The sequence below is a fragment of the Mus musculus genome, chromosome 19, assembly GCF_000001635.26.
Source record: "Mus musculus strain C57BL/6J chromosome 19, GRCm38.p6 C57BL/6J".
Lineage (NCBI taxonomy): Eukaryota > Metazoa > Chordata > Mammalia > Rodentia > Muridae > Mus > Mus musculus.
This window is the reverse complement of record NC_000085.6, coordinates 40919972-40938595: the sequence shown is the minus strand read 5'-3', so window position 1 is coordinate 40938595 and position 18624 is coordinate 40919972. Positions and strand designations below refer to the sequence as shown.

At 41.2% G+C, this 18624-nt stretch overlaps 1 protein-coding gene across 2 annotated transcripts in view; it reads left to right on the top strand.

Annotated features, from left to right (window-relative positions):
• Blnk (B cell linker) overlaps window positions 1-9669 on the top strand; it is a 65295-nt gene extending 55626 nt beyond the window's left edge. The window contains exons 14-17 of one of the 2 annotated variants that reach the window (NM_001365054.1): window positions 878-945; window positions 2240-2323; window positions 4014-4169; window positions 9304-9669. In NM_001365054.1, coding sequence (NP_001351983.1) covers window positions 878-945; window positions 2240-2323; window positions 4014-4169; window positions 9304-9423 — 428 coding nt within the window. In that variant the 3' untranslated portion in view covers window positions 9424-9669. Of the gene's footprint in view, window positions 1-868; window positions 946-2239; window positions 2324-4013; window positions 4170-9303 lie in introns of both variants that reach the window. The other variant, NM_008528.5, reaches the window with a different exon arrangement.
• Window positions 9670-18624: the final 8955 nt, after the last annotated feature.

Below are 18624 nucleotides of genomic sequence, written 5' to 3'. Positions count from 1 at the left end.
CTGGTGAGTCAAAAATACCTTTTGTTTAAACATTTCTTTTATTAATAATAAATACGTTACAAACTAAAGCTGTCAGTGAAAGGAAATGGAGGAGACATGTCAAAATCCTTTATATGTGTTCGTGAAAATTACCCTGCATAATAAAATAAAAATAATTAATTAATTTAATGACAAAAATATAACAAAGTTAGCAAATAGGTCATTTTCAAAGCTGTAAGTTAGAGCCATGGATATGTGGATTGACTACTTCCTTGTTTTATGCGTTGGATAAGTCTCACAATGGAGCACGAAGAGACTGCTTCTCATTATTAAAGCTTAAAAAATAAAACTATTAAATAACCCATTTGAAAATTACATTGGACTCATTAGACACTAACATAAATATTTTTATGAAAACTATTCCAAACTAAATATAACATGTGTGTGCTTGTGTGTGTGTCTATAGAGCGGCACTGGATTACATTTTACAAATTTTACTTACTCCTAAGACAGGGTCTCACTGTGTAGCCCAGGCTGGCCTTGAACTTGGGCTCCCCCTGCCTCAGTTTCCTAGTAACTAATATTACAGACTGCATTGCCAGGTCCACCTTGGCAGAATTTTTAAATTCTGGAGCCAACAGTCTATTGCTATGCTTGTTGCAATAGGTGAGGAAAACTTAGGCTTTTCAAAGATGAGATTTGCCAACAACAAAGACCTCTCAAACATCTGGAAGGATCTTGAGGATTTAAAGGGGTCCTGAAGCCCCGCTCTGAGCAGTCCTGAGGAGTTTTCAGCTCTGTGTGTGGCCCTGAGAGCTCCTGCAGTAGTGAGGCACTGTACCTGCACAGAAACGACTGAAGATTCATGGAGTTTTCAAATCTCTTCCAGGGTTCCCAGAAGCGGGGAGCCCAGCTGCAGATGGACCGTTCCACAGCTTCCCATTTAATTCGACGTTTGCAGACCAGGTAGGGCATGAGCTTGACATCGGTGGATTATTTCCAGTGGATTTCAGGAAAGGGCATGTCTTCTGAGAAGACAGCTTGGAGTATGGCTCAGGATGGAGTCTGGATTTTAACTGAGTTGGTCCGATGGATGCAGAATGTCCTGTGTTTTTTTGTTTTGTTGTGTTTGTTTGTTTGTTTGTTTGTTTGTTTCAGTGACTAAGAGAGACCTCGCCCCATTTATTCTTGTTTCTATTCCAGGCGCCCCAAATAACAGTGTTTCTTTAAAACAATGAGGGAATGTGTTGTTTTTGTTGTTAGTCCTCTCACATTTATTTAAACTTTATAATTTCCTCAGAATAGACCTGTGGAGGCTTAGGATGTTAAAGCCTCTATCAAACGGAACAGCATAAAGAGACAGAAAGGACACTGTGTGCCCTTGAAGGTGACACGTGAACAAGTTGCATTGAGGATTTGAATCCGATTTCCACCCCCCAAAAAATAGAATAGAAGAAAATGAAATAAAAAAAGGAGTGAGATGCTATCTGTGTACTTCTAATCCCAGCCGGGAGAGACAGAAACAGGAGATCCCCAGGGTGGGCTGGCAGCCAGCCTAGCTTAGTCCTTGAGCTCCATCCCAGTGAGTGATGCTCATTCAAACGCAAGGAGGACAGCGCCCGAGGAAGCAGCATCTAGTGATGATATGTGGCACACTTGCACATGTGCTTGTGTGCACGGGTGCACCCACTCCCATGCACATATAAACACACACACACTGACATGATGAAGCACTCTATGAAGCATCAAGAATAAATAAAAACACGGTTGGGAAGATGGCTCGGCAGTTAAGGGCACTGACTGCGCTTCTAGAGGACCCAGGTTCAATTCCCAGCACCTACATGGCAGCTTACAACTGTAACTCCAGGATCAAACAACCACACTGATACATACATGCAGGCAAAACACCAATACACATAAAATAAAAATAAATAAAAAATTTTAAAGAGAATATTAGCACAATAAAAAAAAGAGTAAATAATTCATTCAGGAGAAAAATGCTTCAGGAATCTAGTGAGGTCCATTTATGTTTTAAGACTAAATTTACAGCTTAAGGCCAAATGGGAATGAGCTAGCTAGCCACATAATCTCTGTGGTTGTTCAAAGGAAGCGCGAAACAAACTCATTTTGACATTACTGGTAAAGATGTTGATTATTGTTCCCGTCTTTGGTTTTGCAAAATGGGCCACTTAAGCACATAGGTTAAATTTTCATTTCCTTTGAGAACCATCTCCTGTTTCACAATGCTTCTGTCTCCCAGGAGGCTGAACTGCTCGGTAAGCCCTGGTATGCTGGCGCCTGTGACCGCAAGTCTGCTGAAGAGGCCTTGCACAGATCCAACAAGGTTGGGACACCTAAAAACTTAAGCCAACTAGTAGTTGCATGGGTTAGGGGCAGGGGCAAGTTCCGGGTACTTGGCCTTCAGAGCACCTGCTGCTTTGTTCTTTCATCTCCTTCCTGTTTGTCTTTCAATTCAAGGCTCCAGGGGGCCCACTACCCTCAAACAATAGAGAGAAGTAGGAGGCAGGGAGGTCTGGGGAGACCTGATGCAGCCGGAGCCCAGGCTCTGAGGAGCAAGGGAAGAGAGGACAGGCTATTTTGAACCAACTCACGGGACTTAGGATATAGATAAAGGCAGAAGATAGACCTAGAAACATTTTTTTGAGAGCTCAACACTGGGGACAGATGGGACAGTGGAAGATTAAAGTTTCCTTTTCACTTCCTCTGTTCTCCCATTTAAAAAACAAAACAAAAACAAGCAAACAAAAAACCCTCAAATCCCTGGGAAAATGTCACCAATCAGCTGCTGAGGGTTTTTTGCTCTGCCTAGACGGAAATCGTCGGTAGATCAGAAGGCCTTCTAAGGCTGCCTCCAACAAGTTAAAGTTTTCCTCGGTTTTTGCTTCTTTCTTGTCCAGCTCATTCTGGTTAGGGAAAAAGTAGATCTCCCTTGTATGGGGCCCAGTGCAGGAAAGGTGGCCCTAGAGAGAGACTGGGTTGGGGAGAGGGTGTGTTTTGGAGCAATAACAACCTGTTTGAATGGGCCAATCACATCCTTACTTTCTTATGACTCACAATCCTAGAGGCTTGTGTTTTGAACCAACCCCTGTCGACCTCCTTAGCTAGTCCCCCAGGGAAGGGCTATCGGGCTTGTGCTTAAATGGTCAGGGCTTCCCAGAGGTCGGTGAGGTTCCAGCTTTGCTGTCACTGTTACGGTGAGCCTTGGTTGACTCCGTCCGCCGCCTTTGGAGCCAGGACAGTCAGCCGCAAGGTTTTCAGAGTTGTTGTCCTCAGGCCTCTGTGACTCTTGGGTGGTCATCACAGTCTGGCCCACGACACTGCAGTCCATTTTTAAACGCTGTGGCTGTCTCCGTTGGCTTACTTTGGGTCACACATGAAATCTATTAGACCTTACTTAGTCTATGGAAACCTCGTAAATTTTATTCCTTTGTTTCTGAGGAATAAATAATAGGTCTTTTTTGTCTTTTCAAATTCCTTCCTAAGGCTGAACACCAGTTTTGCATTTCTTCTTCCTATCTTTTAGGTCATGTTTTGCTATAATTTTTTAAATGTATGATTCTAAGCTATTTTAATAAAATATTTAATACACGTTGAATTTTTTAAATAGTTTTTCTACCTTAAAATAAATCTATTGAGGGGAACGTTTTCTTAAGCTAAAAGCTTGAATTTCCAGCCTCTGCCTTCCTACTGTCTAGATTTTTACTTAAGGAACTTATAAACATGGGCTCTAACTCGAAAGACTCTCGTCAGTGATCTTACCGTGTCCTTTTATGTTTCTAAATCCCAGCAAGCACAATGCCTCAGTCGGCACATTACATGCTAGTACTGGCTTCACTCAAGTTTGTCTGAGTATCCGTTTTAATAAACAGTATTATTCATGGAAAATAATACAACAAATTCTAATCAAGAACAAAACCATGGAGCTAAATACTATCTGAAAGTGATAAAATACTCTTCACAAACTGAATCTAGCTTAAGGAACTATAACTAATACTATCATTCTGCCTAAACAGGATGGATCGTTTCTTATTCGGAAGAGCTCTGGCCATGATTCCAAGCAGCCGTACACCCTAGTTGCGTTCTTTAACAAGCGAGTGTATAATATTCCTGTACGGTTTATTGAAGCAACCAAACAGTATGCTTTGGGAAAGAAGAAAAATGGTGAAGAGGTTAGTAGCCGCTATTTCTCTGTTTCTTTATTTCCTTATTTTGAGACACGGGCATAATATGTAGCCTAGGTGGGCCTAACAACACTCCCTAGTCCAGGCTGGCCTTGAACTCGTAATCCTCCTGAGTATAGGATTTCGGGAAAGTATCACTGCGGCTGGCTGGTAACTTCTCTTCAGCTCAGCTCTATATCTATGTGTTGAACACAGCGGCACATTGCTCTTTTAGGTGCCAGAGATAAAGGAAAAAAGTGAGAAAGTACTTGGTCTTAGGGTTGTTATATATGTCATAAGTAGGAAATAAGGTGAAATATCATGATTTGATATACTATTTAATATAGTATATGATGCACATTGTGTAGTAGTATATCCTGTGGGAAGTCGGAAGAAAATGTGATGCCTATGCTAGTATTTTTGTTTAACTTTTAAATTACATATGTCTGTGTATATGGTGTGCATGTGTCGCAGGGGTTCTATGAAGGCCCAAGGCTAATATTTAGAAGTGTTTCTTGATTGTTCTTCACCTTATTTCTTAAAGAAGGGTCTTTTGATTGGATATGGCTACTCTAGCAAGCCTCTTGTTCCAGGTGTCCCCTGGGTCTGTCTTCTGAATTCTAGAATTACATACAGGCTATGTCCGCCCGGCATTCTTTCTTTTGTTTTTGTTTTTGTTTTTTCTAGACAGGGTTATTCTGTGTAGCCCTGGCTGTCCTGGAACTCACTCTGTAGACCAGGCTGGCCTCGAACTCAGAAATCCGCCTGCCTCTGCCTCCTGAGTGCTGGGATTAAAGGCATTCACCACCACTGCCTGGCGTAAAAAGGTATTTTCAAAAGGAGACAGACCTTTTTCCAAATCCAGCATTGTTTAAAAAAAAAATCATAATTACTGATGCATCTGTTTTTTTCCAGTTCTGAGGCACTGGCTATGTCGTATTCACTGTGCCTTTCCAGACCTGGAGTACAATGGCTTACTTTAGTCGATGCTGCATGAATGAATTCAACTGTTAGTTGAATAGTTATAGGCAAGATATTTTGCTTTCAAAAACAAAAATGTGGTTAAGACACACAGATCAAAATACTATCGTAGACCTCTTGGTTATGTTTAGGTTACAGAGGGGCATGCAGCATCATTATACAACCCCACCAACAATATATGAGCACTCAACAACATCCCCTACCCCCCAGTACTGGTTACTTATTATTTCTGAGTTGTTTATTATAGCAACCATCTTAATGGATGTGCCATAGTACCTCATTCAAATTCCTCTGATGATTAGTATTGCTCGGCATCTTTTTATATGTTGATCGGTCACTTATACATCATTTTAACAGAAATGTTTATCTCACTCCTTTGCACACATTCCAATCAAGTATTCCTGTTTTTGCTGTCCAGTTTGCCTCTGCCTTTCTGGTATTAAGGTCATGTGCCGCCACGGCCGGCTCTGAGTTTGGGAACATAGGGGCACACTCCCCTCGTTACTTGCTTTACCTTTTAGCTGTTGATTTTGTTCTCTGACAGACAAACAGATTGAATTTTATGTACCCTCATTTATGTAACTTGGCTTTGGTGCCTGTGTTCTTTTGTCACATCCAGAAAGTCATCACCAAATCCAGTGGCATAACATTTTCCCTCTGTGTTTCCTGCAAGGGTTTTTATAGCTTGAGGCTTTAAATAAAGTCTCAGGTGATTAGAAAAGAGAACTCTTTCCCGAGTTGTCTGAGAACACTAATCAAGTGCAGAATTGCATTGCCGCTTAAATCATTGTCATTAAATAACATTAAATAACCGTTCTAGTTTATGTCTCAGCCCTTTAGTTTCCTAGTGCACTTAGCTTGGCTTGCTGCTCGCAGGTTCTGCTTCTGCCCTCAGGGTATTCAGGCATCTTTGCGCAAAGGTCTTGAAGCTTATCTGGAGAGAAACAGCCTTCTCTGAGACTCAGTAAAACAGCTCCCCTTTATTAGGGGTAACAATATTTAAATCTTGGGAAGTGGGTAGGGGGCTTTCAGGATAATTTCAGGACGTTATTGGTTGTTGGGAATGCTTCATTTTGCAGGAAGAGGAATTCCAAGGTTCTTGCTGGGCATGTCCTTATAGGAATAGAGGAAGTCAAACTTATAATTTGGCCACCTGGCTACGTACGCGACTACCTCAAGTGGGACAGAGGTGGGAATTGTACTACACGCTATGTCCATGCAGACCCAGAGTAAGGAGAGAACAGTCCTGACTCCTGCCTGTCTCAGGATGAGGTTTTTGTGGTTTGGACACTTCTTGATTTCACTCTTGCTCCAGACTGGCTCCCCTAGTCGCCTGGCTTTCCGGCTCCACTCTGTGCCAAATAAACAGAATGAATGTATCATTGTATTTATCACAAAAGAGTTTCACTGGCAATAGTAAGAGGACTGGATGATGGAAGGACTCAAGATAAGCTTACAGGTTCCTGCCTGCTTCCCCCTGCTTATAAAACTTCCATTCCTGCTGCAAACGCGATCTTAAAAGCCTCTTTTAAAATGTTCTTTAATCATAATCAGTGTTAGGAAGTAAGGGTGATGATGCTGACAGGACAGACCCAGGAGTTGCTTCATTTCCATGTCTTCTCAGGGGTGTAGCTCACCTTCCAGAGGAATGAAGATGGGGAGCTGGGAGCTGTCCTATTCACAGGTCCTGAAAACTTCTGATATAAACTGAACTCTCAGAGAAACTGAGAACTTCCTTGCAGGAGGGGAAAAAAAAATCACACTACTTAACAGGAATTCCTCAGTTCCTAAGAGCCTTCTTCTCTACCTCAGAATAAGTCAGCCCCTCACTTCACTCTCAGCATAATTAGCCCTCGGATTAAAATGTGTACTAGACTATTATAAAGGTGACTGGTGATACTGAAAAACAATTATAAAATTCTCCTTTAAATAATTTGTAAGAAAAAGTGATGTTTTAAATATCCTGAACATGAAAACAGGAAAATGAAAATCTGGGCTAATACCAATTGTGCATATGTTTTAAAAGATTGTTTCATATATATATATATATATATATATATAGTGTGTGTGTGTGTGTGTGTGTGTGTGTGTGTGTAACTAATAAGTAACCAGTTAATTAAAATGTACTTGATCAACTCCACTTCCTGTCTCAAATAATCCCTCCTCCATTTAAATCTTCTGTGTCTCTCAAGTTCAAAACATAATATTTTAAAACTTGGAATTCATTATCAAAGAGCTTGTGTTAGCTCGTTTCCTAGCCTTTTTGTTTTTTTCTCAAACTTTCCTGACTGCATTTGACTTGACAAGATTCTGTGCCTGCTTTCCCCCCCACCCCCCACCCCCACAAATGTATCATGGCATTTCTCACAGAGGAATTCCACTGGTTTTTGCAAGAGCACCGAGTGAGTGGCTCAGGGGAGGGAGTAAAAGTGAAAGGATCTGAAAGTCCCGGCCATACTCCTCTCCTTCACAGGGTATCACTCAGATGGCCAGATGCTAAAACACAACTATTTCATTTGAGAAGTTGTCCAGTGTTATGAATATATCGTTATTCAATGTGGAGATCTTGGAAGTCATCCAAACAATCAATAAAACGTTTAAATTGCTTTGTTTCCAGATAGCTGTCTGTACTTAACAGGTTAAGGGGCACAGTGAAGACAATAGACACCAGTTCCATAAACCATGCAACCATTGCAGGCCAATTACTTTAAACATGATACATGGCCGGGTAGTGGTGGTGCACACCTTTAATCCCAGCTCTTGGGAGGCAGAGGCAGGCAGATTTCGGAGTTTGAGGCCAGCCTGGTCTACAAAGTGAGTTCTAGGACAGCCAGGGCTATACAGAGAAACCCTGTCTTGGAAAAAAAAAAAAAAAAAAAACCAAGAACAACAAAAAAGATAAATGTACTTACTGTTGACTATGGACTTTTGTATGCACGATGCACTTTGTTCCATGGTCTGTGTTATAGCCCTTTAATCTTTCATTTAAAACTGGGATAATTTTCAAAACAAACTTTCTGACATGCTTGAATGAGACTTATAGACACGGGACATTCAAATATAGAAAGAGTAACATGTATGGTGAGAATATAGCAGGAAACTCCATTATTACTTTGGCACTGAATTACCGCTAAGCTTACAAGCAGCCAAGCATAGATAGAAATAAGAGGGCCCATAAAGCTCCCCTTTCTTGTTCAGAAAAGAAAACAAAAATACGAATGTATCTAGGAAATCAGTTTTCTAGTACTGAATCCTGAGCAGCTTATTATATCGTTGTGTTTCAGTTTGCTCCCATCACCATAACAAAAACAACTATCATGGTCAACTTATGAAGATGTAAAGGTTATTTTGGTTCAGTTTTGAAGGTCTTAGTCAACAGTAGAGTGGCCCTCTTGTTTTTGACCCCATGGTGAGTCAGTACATCACAGCAGAGTGAAATCACTCACGAGGAGGAAGGACCAGGGACCCATGGTCCCCTCAAGGACACATCTAGAATGACTTCTTATGAGGCTTGCTTCTTAAAGGTCCCACTTAGTTAACAGTAGCAGCACTGTGGGAGCCCAGCCTTTAACACATGGGCTTTTGGGAGATTGTCAAGATTTGGGCAACGTTGGAGATAATTTGTGCTTTATGAGGGATATAAAGAAGTCTAACACATGGCAGTTTCATGTTTGACAATAAGAAGAAATTTTTAAATTATTTATGTTTTTTTTCTTTTTGGATCTTCAAGACAGGGTTTCAAGTCAGGTGACTGTTCTAGAAACCACTCTGTAGACCACACTGACCCTGAACTCAGGGATCATCCTATCTCTGCATTCCAGGGTTAAAGTCGTGCACCACCACACCCAGCTCAGAAGCAAATATTTTTAAGATATTTAGTAAAACAATTAAACAAATATTACACCATAATCAGTAACTTGTCTCAGTAGGTATTGTAATTGAAGCTGTCCATGTGGCTTTGGACTTACTGAATATAGGAAAGTGCAGAGCCTACCCCTGCAGGGTCCAGCCTTTGTTAAAGTAGACGGACACTTCTGAGCAGAGTGTCACTTGAGCCCCAGTAACCATGAACAACTTGAGAAAGTTGGGGGAGGTTAGGGGTGGAGAGAGGGAACGGAGAGGACTTAAGTGGAAATTGACCCGCCATGTTTTCCTTCTCTAGTACTTCGGAAGTGTTGTGGAAATCGTCAACAGTCACCAGCACAACCCCCTGGTTCTTATTGACAGTCAGAATAACACGAAAGATTCCACGAGACTGAAATATGCTGTGAAGGTTTCATAACGATACCACGGTTCCAGACATGTCCTCTGTTTCTTCTTTTGAGAAAACATCATATTCTGGCTATGACTCCTCAGCAGTAAGAGAGAAAAGATGAATGAAGCCACTGAGGCTTCGTGAATGAATGAATCTACTCCTTCCTAGGGCGTTCACACGAGCTTTTCTATCACCTGACCTGACGAAGTCATAGCTGGGGAGGTTCGGTTACTATGATACTAATATTGTCCAAATAAATGTATTTAAAAGCAACAGGTGTGATGCATTTTCAGTGATATAAGAAAGCAATACTGTGTTGTTAAACTAAGAAAAATTATACTCTTGCATTGGACAAAGCTGCTGGGAATTTAGCCCTTCGAGGCAGTCAGTCAGTGTACCTGGATGTGGTGAGGCTGTCTGCTGCTGATGCGTGACAGTTATGTCTTAGTTAAAGTTTTTGTCTTTCTTTTTGAGGGGAAAAAAAGAGAGAAAACGGTGTCTTATTGTGTAGCTCTGGCTATCCTGGAACGTACTATGTACACAACTGGCCTTGAACTCAGAGATCTATCTGCCTCTGCCTCTCAAGTGCTGGGATTAGAGGCAGGCACCACCATGCCCAGCTTTAGTTGAACTTTCAATGTGTAGATTAAAGTGTTAAAGGTAATGAAGGAGTGGCAGATAGAGCAGGGGTACGGGATGTGGGTGGAACAGATCTTCCTATGTGTCTTCCGTCCACAGGAGAAGTATGCAGGAATGAACTTTCTAGTTCTTCTGTCAGACTGTGCAGTTAGCTTTGCCTATTGGAAATAACCATTCTCTCTTTGAGCTGAGTGTCTACTAGATGGAGGCCTAACTTGGTATGAGTTTGGAAATGAGATGGTAGATCAAATGGAAAAACCAGATGCTAGAAAAAATACTCCGGAAAACACAGCAGGCAAATAGGTATTGATGAATACAAAGGATTCCTTAAAGTTTTTTTTTTGTTTTGTTTTGTTTTTGTTTTTGTTTTTGTTTTTTCTGTCACTGCAATAAAACATCAAATCTAAGGCAACTTACAGAGAAAAGAGTTTTATTTGGTGTATAGTTCTGAAGAAACAAGAGTCCACCATGGCAGTGGACAACAGGCATGACAGCTAGAGCAGGGGGCCAAGAGCTCATGCTTCAATCACACATTGAAGCAGACTGAAAGTAACTGAGGTTTTTTCCCTCTCTCAAAGCCACTCCCTCCCTGAACCCACATTTCACAACAAAAACCTCCCCAAACAGATCTACCAGCTGAGGACCAAGTGTTTGGATGCCCAAGACTATGGAAGACATATCTCATTTAAACAAAGTACTATCATTAACAGCCTTGCACAAGGTCTTAGGTCAAGCCAGAAATGTAGTCTAGATGGGGTTAAAATGATATGCATCAAATTAGGTCAAATGAGAACACAATTGATCACTGGATAAGTTGGTAGCCTCAATGTATTTTTAAAAAGCCAGATAGCAATGCCCAAGACTATGGGTTGAGCAACTCACAGACTCTCTTGTAAACAGAATGACATGTTTCTAAGCGTCAGTTTCATGACAACTAAACTATGGGTTGAATCATGTTGAAAGACTTTGCAGATAAAGTCAGGTTAATATGGAGTCAATAAGTTGGTGCTAGTCAGGCGACCTGTTCCTTAGGAAGAAAAAAGTATCAGTAGAGACGCAGCCACGCACAGAGGAAAGGCTGTGAGGAGGAGTCAGGAGAACACCATGTGAAGGCAGAGGACTGGAACCATGTACCCATCAATCAAAGACTACCAAGGATGGCTGTCAAGCCAACAAAAGCCAGGCAAGGACAAGGACAGATTTCGCTGCAGGGCTTAGACGAAACACAGACCTCTTTATACCTTGATTTCAGACTTCCAACATCTAGAACTGAGGTGGTCAATCAGTCTCCTTTAGGCCATTCGGATTGTGGTGGCATTTTTAACAGCACCATGAAATGAATACAATTCATAGACACTTTTTTTTAAACAGTTAAATCTTATTGTATGTACATAGAAGTTTGGAATTTTGTACTATAGGAAGTGTTTTCCCTTTTACAGAAACTGGAGTTTATGAAAAAATGGAATTGCTTAGAATGTACTAACCAGAAGGAGCAATTTCCAATAAAGACAGTCCTTTGCGCTCTTGCCTCTTGATCTCTTGTTCTCCTGATTCTCTCTTGCCCTCTTCCCTTCCTCCCTACCTTTCCTATTCCCTTCCCCCTCTCCCCACGTGTTCATGGCCAGCCTCTCCTCTCCTCTCCTCTCCTCTCCTCTCCTCTCCTCTCCTCTCCTCTCCTCTCCTCTCCTCTCCTCTCCTCTCCTTCCCTCTTTTCTTCTTCTTCTTCTTCCTCTCCTCTCCTCTCCTCTCCTCTCCTCTCCTCTCCTCTCCTCTCCTCTCCTCTCCTCTCCTCTCCTCTCCTCTCCTTCCCTCTTTTCTTCTTCTTCTTCTTCTTCTTCTTCTTCTTCTTCTTCTTCTTCTTCTTCTTCTTCCTTTCTCTTTTTCTCTCTCTCTTTCTCTCTCCCCCCTCTTCCTTTCTCTGCCTCTACTACCCTCTTGACTCCCGTCCCCATGCCCCGAGTAAACTCTATTCTATATTTAAAAAAAAAAAAAAAAAGACAGTCCTTTGTAAAGAGCACCAGCTCATGGCAGGAAGTACAGGCCCCTCTCAGTTTTGCTCAGTACTGCATGAAAACACTTCTTAATGTAAGGAAATCTTCATTTGCTCCCTCTGCTGCCACCGTGACCCTTGCTCAAAACAGCCTCTTTTGTTCTGTCCTCAGCTGTCCCCCTTCAGGTAGCACAGTCCAACAAAATGAAGAATCATAGTTTGTAAAAAACAAAAACAACAACAACAAACAAATAAAAACTGTAACTCCATAGTACTTTAATACTCAGCACGGCTGTGGTGGGTTTCTTGGAACAAAAGCTGGGATTCATAAGCCACTCTCTGCAGAGGCATCCTCCAATCTCCACTATTAGGAGCAATATCGTACCTAACATACCAACCTTTCCCCATCTCCATCCTCTAAGAGGTTAGGTAACCCTACCTGCTTTTCCAAAGCCTTCCTCTGCAAGTAGAATTCTCAGTAAAGATATGAAAAACCTCCAGAAGATCCCATCAGCTTTGTCTACAACTGTCAATGCTTAGAAAGTGAGTTTTGACAGAGAGCTTCTCCAGCAAGCTAGCTGATGACATGGGAGAAGAGAGAGTCTGCTCCATGTCGGCTGAAGGCAACACCTCAGGCCCTGTTTTCTGTTTCAAGGATGTCAGAGAGCAGGTTGCAGCTGTGGTGACAGAAGAGCTTCAAGCTTGTGCCAATGGAGAGCAGAGATGGGAAGGCTGGGCCAATGGCCGTCAGGAGCCTGCCCTGTGCTGAATGAACCAGTCACAGCAGAAGTTTCATGATTCTGAACTCTGAGAGCTAAACTACTTTATAGCAATGGGAGCAGGTTTGCCTAAGAATAGTATAGACTGATGTGGAGCAAAACTAGACATAGGTGAGGTATACTTTTAGAACTGGACTGGATTCAAAATGACTTTCAGGTGTATAACTCAATCTCTACTTCTAGGTGAGGTTGCATAGCAAAAATGTAAAGGTTTGCTCCCTGAAGTTTAGCTATAGTGAATGTGTCTGGCAGCACAAGGTGAGAAAGTGTTGGCCGCAGAGCTAGGCAGTTTAAGATCTGCTGCTTACTGGTATGCTGTTAGGTGTTCTTCTTCACTCTGTTAGGATCAGTTTTTACATTTGTGAAATTACTTCTTTCTAGTAATGACACAGGAATGAACAAAGCTACTGTTTTTTTTTTTTTAATATACATACAACTTGGCCTGTTAAATATTACTCTTAGCCACCTAGCGAAAATCTCATTTGCAGAGATAAAAACTGATCCGTGTGGGGGCTGGAGAGACGGCTCAGTGGTTAAGAACACTGACTGCTCTTTCAAAGGTCCTGAGTTCAAATCCCAGCAACCACATGGTGGCTCCCAACCATCCGTAATGAGATATGACGCCCTCTTCTGGAGTGTCTGAAGACAGCTACAGTGTACTTCCATATAATAAATAAATAAATCTTTTTTAAAAAAGTGATCTGTGAACAACTTTCAAAAATATCTGCTTAAAACTGCTTGTGTACATTTATTTTGATTCCATGTCAGGAAGATACCTAAGATTTTTCTCTGTATCTGTGGGTTTTAAATTTTTTTTCTTTTAGAAGCTACGAAGTTTGCAGGTGGTGCATGTCTTTAATCCCAGCACTCGGGAGGCAGAGGCAGGCAGATTTCTAAGTTCGAGGCCAGTCTGGTCTACAGAGTGAGTTCCAGGACAGCCAGCGTTATGCAGACAGACCCTGTCTCCAACCCCTACCCCCAGCCCCGCCAGCCCCCGCCCCAAAGAAGCTACAAAATTAGCCATTCTCTTTCTCAAGAAGTAAAATACATTTAATTACATACACCAAAACCTATCAGTTTTCTCGAGATTCCTGCACCCCTTTTGTATGGACAAAACCCCCAAAGATCTAAGGCTTTAGGACTGTGATTCGTATCCTTCTTAAATTTTAATAAATCAAAATGACTGAAATACTATACACTAAAGACCTGAACATCATTTCTCCAGAGTGAGAAGCAGGTACTGATGGGAGTTAGAATACGGGCTCTTCAGTGATGCATCAAATACTAATCCCAGCTGCTATGGCCACAGACTGCATGAACTTGGCATGCCACGCAACAAATGGAGATGGTGATGCAATGTATCTTACAGGATTGTTCAAAGAGTGTATTAAAATGGTAAAACATTCAGGAGTGTGGATTACCACTGATACAACTAGCCAATCGTCCCTGAGCCTACTGTTCCAGGTGGTGTATATATGGCAGGCCCAGGAAGGGTGGTGATAAATCATCTTACAGATTTGGAAGCACCCAAGCAACCTCCCGGATATTTCAGTTCAGTGCTCTCACCTTATAAAAGCATCAAACGGGATTTTGTATCTAGGAATGACCGCTTTTAGAAGTATATACTCAGGCAGGTGAGATGGCTCGGTGGTTAAAAGCACTGACTGCTCTTCCGCAGGTTATGAGTTCAAATCTCAGCAACCACATGCTGGCTCACAACCACCCATAATGAGAAACAAACAAACAAACAAACAACCTATGGGTCAGAGCGAACAGGGCTGGAGCAAGAGGGAAAAGGGAAGGGGAGAAAAAAGGATATCCTCTAATAAGACAAACTTAGAAGGGGAAAATGTAAGTAAAATAAAAAATACTAATAAACACTTGTTACCCCAATTGCAGTGTCTTATCCTTTGCCCACCCCCCCGAAAGTTTTTTTTTTAAATCTCACCATTTCCCCCTTTCTATTCATAAGTAGGCCATTTAGATTGAAATCCTGCTGCTCTATATTCACCAACAAGTTGTTCAACAAGTTTGTTGTTTCTTTGGCTTTGAAGGTTTCTATGAGGGTATCAAAATCCCTGAAACAAAGTCAGTTCTCAAAATATGGGGTCATCATAGAGAAAGGTCCAAGCAACCCAGGGGAAGTCTTGAGTAAAGGGTACAATTCAAAGGCTCTCACCAATAACCTCCTGTGGAGAGACAGAGCTTTAAACAACAGTGGTGAAGAGGGGCCAACAAAAAGGAGGTGAGAAGAGCTGAGGAATGACACCAAGCGAGTTAGCATCTACATGTGGAAGGCAGAGGTGAGAGCCACTGCCTGTGGACTCCCATGTTTCAAACATGGATGATTTAAAGAATGAAGTTCTCTGATGATGGGAGAAATGTCTCCTTCAGAGGTGACTCATTCTTAGACACACAGTACTGGTCTGAAGAGAAATTTAGAAGACCCTCTGTCTTTCTCTCTCTCTTTCTTTTTTGTGGAATCAAGGCACACAAAGAGCTGTTTGAATGTTAACATAAATATTGGTAGGGTAACATGTTTTTACTTTTCTTTTTTTTTTTTTTTAAAGATTTATTTATTTATTTATTTATTTATTTATTTATTATATGTAAGTACACTGTAGCTGTCTTCAGACACTCCAGAAGAGGGCGTCAGATCTCGTTACGGATGGTTGTGAGCCACCATGTGGTTGCTGGGATTTGAACTTCGGACCTTCGGAAGAGCAGTCGGGTGCTCTTACCCACTGAGCCATCTCACCAGCCCTGTTTTTACTTTTCATGATGGCATCAAGGAGTAGTGTTTTCTGAAGAATTTGTTGTTTTCTGACAGTAAAGGAATGTAGCTGTGAATGAAAAAGCTGGAGGCAGCCTGCCACTGGATGAAGCCTTTGCTGTGCTGAGGCTCCACACTAGAGGGTCATTATCAAAGAGGCGTGGAGGAACGTTGTATAGAGAAAGGCACTCCAGGCCTTCAAAGTCACACAATACTCTTGAGACTCATTTATATAGTTGTGTGTGTCACTAGCATACATAAGGATTGATGAATAGTATTTGTTTTGTGGATCAATGTGTTGTTCCATTTAGTTGCTGATTCTGCTTGGCACTAAATGGACTGGCACATGCATGTGTATAGAAGAAGTCTTAGTGGTGATGTGTTTTTATTTCTCTTTGTTAAGCACACAGGAAGGTAATTGTGGGTCTCCTAGAAAGTGTGTGCTTTGCTTTATTAGAAATTGCTAGGATGTTTCCAAAATGGATGTGCCTCAGAACAGGCAATGTGCTCACTCGCCTCACACCCTAGTCAGGACTCAATATTGTTAGTCTTTTTGACTTCAGCCGTTCTACTAAGGACTTAGTAGTATCTCATTGTGAGCATAATTAGCATTTTCTTAGTGACTAATGACACTGAGTATTTTTTCATGTGTATGCCTTCATTCATGTAGTTTATTCAAATACTTTGTCTACTTTAATATTTAGTCTTTTGTTTCTTTCCGGTTTTGTTTTAAGACAGGGTTTTTCTAGGTAGCCCAGGCTGTCCTGGAACTCACTTTTGTAGACCAGGTTGGCCTAGCTCTCATAGACATCCACCTGCCTCTGACTTCTGAATGCTGGGATTAAAGGCACGTGCCACCACTGCCTGGAATATTGAGTCTTATTTATTTTATTTACTTATTTATTTATTGACAAAGGGTGTCACTATGTTATCCTGGCTGTATTTAGTCTTATCTATCTATCTATCTATCTATCTATCTATCTATCTATCTATCTATCTATCTATCTATCTATCTATCATCTATCTATCTATCTATCTATCTATCTATCTATCTATCTATCTATCTATCTATCTATCGAGGAAGGGTCTCACTATGTCATCCTGGCTGACCTGAAAGTTTCTGTATGGATCAAGCTGGCCTCAAACTCATAGAAATCCACCTGCCTCTGTCTCCCAAGGGCTGGGATTCCATGCCTTGTCCAATATTAACTTGCTCTTAATAAATGCCATGAATATCTTATATTTTCCAGACAAGTACCTTGACAGATATATATTCTATGCATATTTTATTTGCCTTCTTATAGTAAACGTGAGGTCACTGTAAAACACCTGATTCATAATGCTGAATTTGATTTACTAATATAGCATTAAGGATTTTTGCATGAATGTTCATAAAGACACTGGTTTTCTTCAAGTTTGTTTGGTTGGTTTTTTTTGAGACAGGGTTTCTCTGTGTGACCCTGGCTGTCCTAGAACTCACTCTGTAGACCAGGCCGAACTCACAGAGATCCCAAATGCTGTGACTAGAGTGAGTCACCACTGCCAGCTCCTTCAAGATTTTTTTTTTATCAGTGTTAACGTTAAACCCATCGATTAGACAAGAAAATTCCTCTCTGTTTTCTAGCAATTTCTGTAATACCAAGGAATTTGTTGCTACTATTTCTCACTAATCAGCAGAGCCATCTGGCCTGAGGCTTGTGTGTTGTGAATAACAAGCTCAGTTTGTGTGTGTGTGTGTTGCTAATTTGTGTTTTTTTAAGTAGTTATCTATATCAAGTGGGATATAAAAAGTTGATGACATTCTAATACAATTTTTTAACATGTGTAGTAATGTCCCCCTTTGTTCCTGGACAGGCACACTGTCATGACTGAAGCATGTGGTGGGAAAAAGCTGGAGAGGGCAGATGCATATTCTCTCCAGGTCTCTTCTCCCCAGTGACCTCACTTCCTTCTGCAATCCCTAAACACACCATCAGCACCCAGCAGAGTCAGAGTTGCGGATAGACCCTTTAGCACACGGCCTTGAGGGGGCAATTCCTGATCCAAACCATACCACAGTCTTTCAGGCTGAAAGGGACAATGAAAAGAAGTAAAACCTACCCAAAGGAATGAAAAATGACACACAAGTACACACACACACACACACACACACACACACACACACACACACACACGCACGCGCGCGCTACAACGTAAATACACTTTTCTTTGTAAGTTTGTTTTTTTCCCCATCTCCTGACTTGAGACAACTCTAAAAAGCAAATATAAATCTACAGAGATACACAATTTACTGATGCGTTTTGTAACAAGGATAGTGATTAAGCTGCAGAGGGCAAACATTTTATTACTGAAACTGAAATTAATCTGAATTCGATGACATAGGTCAGGCCTAGAACCTCCTGCATTAAAAATTCTACGTTTTGTGAGAGGGTAGTTTTGTTTCTTTGGGTGTCATATCTAAGAGGCATTTGCCAGGATGAAAATCACAAGATAACGTCCTCTGTTTTTCTTGTTTGACACTTGCTTACATTTAAATGTAGAATTATGTAGTGACAGAGTTTTGCCCTTTATTCCAGACTATGCTTCAGGTTGTAAAGGTTCTAATTTTCAAGTTTGTTGATTCTTTTACCAGACTAAACCTCTTGTTAAGATGCTAGTAAGTGTTTGGCCTTGAGTCTAAATATTTCACGGGAGATTTTTAAAAATTATTTATTATCCACATTGGATAAGGAATTATATTTTCCTCAGTTCTTTGGTTTCCTTTAGGTTCTTGAACATACTTATCAATGCTGCTCATCACTTACCTGACACACCTCTCCAAGGTTCTAGTATAGGTTTTCCCATGATCACATTTTTATTTCTGTATTTCATAATTTTTAATTGAAATTGGACATTTTACGTAATGCTTTGTACCTGGACCCTTCTTCCTATCATCTTACATACACACAGACTCAGACACAGACACACGTCAGATGTGCTACTTTGTAGTGACTTGGCTGAGCTGAATTAGAAGTCTAGTTCTGCCTTGGATGTTACTATTCAAGTCC